This window comes from Glandiceps talaboti, chromosome 3 (genome assembly GCF_964340395.1).
Source record: "Glandiceps talaboti chromosome 3, keGlaTala1.1, whole genome shotgun sequence".
NCBI lineage: Eukaryota > Metazoa > Hemichordata > Enteropneusta > Spengelidae > Glandiceps > Glandiceps talaboti.
Window position 1 is genome coordinate 2,512,374 of NC_135551.1, and position 6,000 is coordinate 2,518,373.

General features: G+C 45.2%; 1 protein-coding gene across 2 annotated transcripts; it reads left to right on the plus strand.

The window, feature by feature from the left end:
• Positions 1-2,497: 2,497 nt before the first annotated feature.
• LOC144432761 (uncharacterized) lies at positions 2,498-5,500 on the plus strand. 2 transcript variants are annotated; one of them, XM_078121038.1, is made up of 2 exons: positions 2,498-4,506; positions 4,612-5,500. In XM_078121038.1, exon 1 carries the CDS (start codon positions 2,635-2,637, stop codon positions 4,465-4,467), a length of 1,833 nt encoding a protein of 610 aa, XP_077977164.1. In that variant the 5' UTR covers positions 2,498-2,634; the 3' UTR covers positions 4,468-4,506; positions 4,612-5,500. The 2 variants fall into 2 exon arrangements, with proteins under 2 accessions (XP_077977164.1, XP_077977162.1); XM_078121036.1 differs by having other exon boundaries at positions 2,498-4,492; positions 4,565-5,500.
• The last annotated feature ends 500 nt before the right edge of the window (positions 5,501-6,000 follow it).

Below are 6,000 nucleotides of genomic sequence, written 5' to 3' on the forward strand. Positions count from 1 at the left end.
TCTTATTATAGACGTTCTAAACGGTATAGGCGTCGACATTCATCATCGACATCACCGTCGGGTGACAGAAGGCGTTACCGACGTCACTATGACCATGAACGACGCATTGATTTGGATCGTCGACATGCTTACTATGACGAGAGCCGGCAAGGTGTAGAGCGCCACCAACGGCCAGAACCGGCAAGTCGTTCAGCTTATCATCAGCCTGCTTCTATTGATACAGAAGTCATTAGACAGGCAGTTTTAGAGGCTGTGTCGGCTCTCCACCCAGAATTAACACGTGCGGGGGCACCCACATCTGATATGAGCACAGGGGGTGCCACTCCTTTAAGTTCTCAACGTGTTTCTCACAGGGAGAGGATGACTGATCCTGATGCTATTTCAGTTGCAGCATCTCATAGCAAGGATTTTGGGGAATCCTCAGGGGAGGAAGAGAGGTCAAGAGGTCACAGTCCAACAATCTCTCGAGCCTCTTCCCCATGTAGGGAAGAAGAACCAGTGTTTGCATACAAGGATTGTATTCAGTGGGTTTACTCACACTTCCCAGCTGAGTGCACCCCTCCTAATTTGGTTCTTCCTCCTTTGTCTGAAACTGGTGCTGCCTTACGGGCTAGCAATCCCAAAGACCAGTCAACCCCCTTGTCATTGCCTTATTCATCCCTGGTTCAGCCTCTTCATGATAAGATTTACCAGGAAGTGGTCGGCAGTGGAAAGGACCATACAGCCTTACGAGCTGGGGCCTATCCATGGTTTCGTTATGGGGGTAAGGCATACCGCACTCATTCATCACAACCAGCATGTTCACACCCCCCACTGGATGGTGATGTGGACGCAGTGGATCAGGATCCATCATCGTTCAGAGCTGTCTATATAGACAAAGCTCACATTAAAAAGTTGGGTGATTCGGCACATCAACAACTTTGTGTAACGTCAACACTGAACTGGTTCCTAGCTGTTCTATTCAAAGAACTTCAGGCTGTAAATCTCAATAGTCCTAAAGTATCTCGAATTATTGAGATTGTGGATAAGGGTTTGTCTCATATAGCAGAGTCTGCTTGCAGAGAGTATACAACTCTCCAATTAATGGAGAGGGATGCCTTTTTGAAACGCAAATCTGTTTCATTGTCTTCCGAGTTGAAACAGGAAGCTCGTTTAGCTCCTATTGCCACAACCAGTCTGTTTGATGGTCGTCTCACTGCGCTAGCAGCACGTGCCAGTGAGGCTAAACAGCGAGAACGCCTACTATGGGATAAACCTCCTACACCCCGTGTACAACAGCCTAGGGCAAAACAAGCTGGCAATCGACCAGTGCCCGTTGGACGAGGCAAGCAACCCAGTGTTCCTTACAAGTCCAAGACTTTTAATAGGGGTAGGGGACGAGGTAATGTGTCTAAGCCTAAGACCGACAACATGCCCAGACCGTTCTCGGATTCTGCAGGTAGGGGGTCAGGGAGTGCTCAGCGCTCCTGACCCAATAACCACTCTCACTGTCCCCCCACCAGCACAGCAAAGTCCAGTGGGGGGACGACTCCGTTTCTATGCACAAAACTGGTCCGCAATATCATCCGACAGTTGGGTGCTAAATACAGTAAGAGACGGATACATCCTAGACTTCGTATCACAGCCTCCACTGTCAACGAAGGTTATAGTTACCCCATTACCAAGGCAACCAGATCGGGTTCTTGCCTTAAGGGAGGCCATTCAAGGTCTTTTAGAAAAGGCTGCTATTCGTACAGTCAACCTAAAAAAAGAGGGGCCAGGGTTTTTCAACCACATGTTTCTGGTCCCCAAAAAGTCGGGAGGCTGGAGACCAATTCTCAACCTCTCCGTTCTCAATCGGTATCTTGTAGTCCCCAAGTTTCAAATGGAAACACCCAGAGCGGTGTTGGCTGCCATTCAGCCAGGCGATTGGATGGCGTCCATAGATTTAAAGGACGCTTATTTCCATATACCTATTCACCCTGTCTACTACAAGTACCTCCGTTTTGCAATCGACGGACAGGTTTACGAATACACAGTTCTCCCCTTCGGTCTGGCAACAGCACCACGAGTGTTTACACGGGTGGCGGCAGTGCCAGTGGCGTGGTTACACCAACAATCAATTCTGTTACACCCCTATTTAGACGATTGGTTACTGAGGGGGAAGGAACGGGTCGTACTAGCCACTCAAGTGGCCATGACGACAGATCTTCTCCAAGGACTAGGATTTATTCTCAGTCAAGAGAAATCATGTTTGACTCCCACCCAGGACATGACCTTTGTGGGAATGAGATTGCTGACGGAATTGGGAGTTGTTTGCCCAACCGAGGACCGAATCAACAAACTGTTAACTTTCATTCGGTCCATCCTTCTACAACGCTCAATAGTAGCAAGGAGTCTGTTATCTCTCCTGGGGCTGATGAACTCATTTATAGACATCACCCCTTGGGCACGACTAAGAGCGCGCCCGATCCAGTTGTACCTATTAGCGCTTTGGCGCCCATCCCGTCAGCCATTGCAGACTTCTATCCCTATTCGTCCCTCTCTTCGGCTTCATCTCAACTGGTGGCTGAACACGGCGAATTTATTGAGGGGGAGGTCACTCGTACCCCCCAACCCCGACATCTCCTTATTCACCGATGCGTCAAACGAGGGATGGGGGGCGCATGTGGCAGGTCATATGACAGCAGGTCGGTGGAATTTAACCGAACGCTGTCACCACATAAACTGGCTAGAGCTGAAAGCAGTGTTCCTGGCCCTCCAGAAATTAGAGTTTCTGGTAAGGGGGCATTGCATATTAGTACACTCAGACAACACAACAGTAGTTGCTTACATAAACAAATTGGGGGGGACAGTCTCCCCAACTCTATGTTATCTGTTGTGGGATCTAATGCTATGGTGTCAGGACAAAAAGATTACGCTAATAGCCAGACACCTACCAGGCAGGCTGAATGGGATAGCCGATGCACTGTCCCGTCGGCGTCGGATACGACAAACCGAATGGGAACTACCACAGAGTGTAGTAGATCAGATTTTCCATTGTTGGGGTCGCCCATCAATGGATCTCTTTGCCACACACAAGAACAGGAAACTACCAGTGTATGTTTCCCCAGTACCAGATCCAAGGGCAATGGCGGTGGATGCTCTCTCCATGTCATGGGAGGGGATAATGGCATATGCCTTTCCACCAATCATTCTACTGCCCAGAGTTCTCAGGAAAATCCAGGAAGAGGGGCCAATGATTTTTCTAGTGGCACCTCTTTGGCCCACCAAGGCATGGTTCCCAACCATTCTCAATCTGTTGATTGCGCCTCCTCTCAAAATCCCACTGAGAGAGGATCTAATGACACAGGACAGGAACATCATTCACCCGAACCCAGAGATGTTCCATCTTCACGTGTTTCGGTTGTCGAACAGTCCCTCATGGAGAAAGGCTTTTCTAGAGAGTCTGCAGCCATTATTGCCAGACCTCAGAGACCCAGTACACTGGCTACATACAATGAGAAATGGCAATTCTTCTGTAGTTGGTGTGACAGAAAACAGATTAGTCCTGTCAAAGTCACTAACAGGCAGTTAGCTGACTTCCTTCTTTTTCTTTTTGTCACAAAAAAGTACTCTCCCAATACTATTAAAGTATATCGGTCAGCCATTGCAGCCACCATTAAAAGTATTGGAGGAGAGGATTTTGGACAGGACAAAATCCTCTCCAACATGATTCGCCACTTCCTTCTTAAGCGTCCTCCCTCTAGACAAACAGTTCCACAGTGGAGTCTGCCACTGGTTTTACGAGTGTTACAGGAACCCCCTTTCGAGCCCATGGGTTCTGTGTCACTGAAAGCACTTACTCTTAAAACAGTTTTTCTTGTTGCCTTGGCATCTGGGAGAAGGCGTAGTGCAATCCATGCCCTCTGTATTAGTGAAGGTCATTTTAATCTCTCTCGGACAGCAGCAGTAATGCATACTGCACCAGGATTTCTGGCCAAGAACCAGGTTTTGGGGTCAGTGCCTAATCCGATTATGATCAAGTCATTGGATGACTTTGTTGGGCGAGACAAAGTAGAACGGACTCTATGTCCAGTGAGAGCACTTCGCTGGTATTTAGACCGATCTAAGTCATTTAGGAAGGGTAGGACTCGGCTGTTCATCCCGTTTCCCCCTTCAGTTAAAGATGACTGCTCCCCAGCAGATATTTCTAAATGGATTGTTGATACTGTCAAGTGGGCTTACGTAGAAGCCCAACAGGATCATTTATCTCCTCACAGAGTCACAGCTCATGAGGTAAGAGCTATTGCTGCCTCATGGGCCCTCAGATCAGGCGTGCCAGTGGCTGACATTTTACAAGCAGGCACGTGGAGATCTCCTAATTCGTTTATTAGCTATTATCTGCGGGATATGTCTGACCATGCTGAGGATCTAGCCACTCTAGGTCCACTTAGCATTAGCCAGAATATCACATTAACAGGTCATACAGAGACACCCACCACCTAGCTGGTGACAAATTCTGTATCCTATTGTAAGAATATTTAGGTGAGTATCTTTCCGGAAACAGAATTGTCGTTTCTCCCGAAACTAATTTCTGTTGAAGGAAAGATACTCACCTAACAGTCCCTCCCTCCTTCCCCACTGTCTCAGTTTAGTTGGGTTTCTGGACTAAGATTGTGTTCCATAGCGCAACTGGTCTTCCAACGTTGAGGGCAGTAATTGTAGGAGGAGGTAGATTAATAAAGTTTTTATTGGAAAAGCATCGGGAATTGCAAGCAAATCCTATTGTAAGAATATTTAGGTGAGTATCTTTCCTTCAACAGAAATTAGTTTCGGGAGAAACGACAATATTGCGTAGATAACAATGGGGATTAATAGACAATTGAATAAACATTCAAAAAATGTATGTAAATTTGCCTAGCAACATGACCACGCCCATAGCAACAACCAAATGATCGCGTATATCGCAACGATAGCAACATGGTTGGATAGGCAACTGGATTCAGCAAATGAACACCTATTGTTAGCATGGACTAACATATGGACAAACATTTTTAAAAAGTGTTCAGTGGTGCTACAATGCCATTGGCAGTATTTTTAAAAATAATATCAGCAAAATATGGAAAATTGAATGACATGAATCAAGTTTTATGAATGGGATCTCTTACAGTCCAGGGTCTATGTAATTCATATGCAATATGAATAAAGACGTTTTCAATTTATATTATACATAAATGAACTGATGTATGTCAATGACCACGTTGTACAAGTTAAAAAAAAAAAACTGTACAAGTACAGTGTGTAGGCTTTCCAAGATGTAAAGTCAGCAACTATTGTTTATTTTGACAATTAGATTTCATTTTGGCTGATTGTCAGTTTTCTGCCTCAGTTTTCTGCCTATCAGTTTCATTTTGGCTGATTGACAGTTTTCTGCCTATTAGTTTCATTTTGGCTGATTGACAGTTTTCTGCCTATTAGTTTCATTTTGGCTGATTGACAGTTTTCTGCCTATCAGTTTCATTTTGGCTGATTGACAGTTTTCTGCCTCAGTTTTCTGCCTATCAGTTTCATTTTGGCTGATTGACAGTTTTCTGCCTATCAGTTTCATTTTGGCTGATTGACAGTTTTCTGCCTATCAGTTTCATTTTGGCTGATTGACAGTTTTCTGCCTATCAGTTTAATTTTGGCTGATTGACAGTTTTCTGCCTATTAGTTGCATTTTGGCTGATTGACAGTTTTCTGCCTATCAGTTTAATTTTGGCTGATTGACAGTTTTCTGCCTATCAGTTTAATTTTGGCTGATTGACAGTTTTCTGCCCATTAGTTTCATTTTGGCTGATTGTCAGTTTTCTGCCTATTAGTTTCATTTTGGCTGATTGACAGTTTTCTGCCTATCAGTTTCATTTTGGCTGATTGACAGTTTTCTGCCTATTGGTACTACATACCACTAGACATCATTGTTCTTCAGCTGTTACTACAGCAGGAAGCCAACTATCAGGTGACTAAGATATACACAAAGTAAAACTGTCATTGTTACAT

Coding starts and splice junctions, on each gene's coding strand:
- LOC144432761 (XM_078121038.1), top strand. CDS start 2,635: ATGGGGGGCGCATGTGGCAGGTCATATGACAGCAGGTCGGTGGAATTT.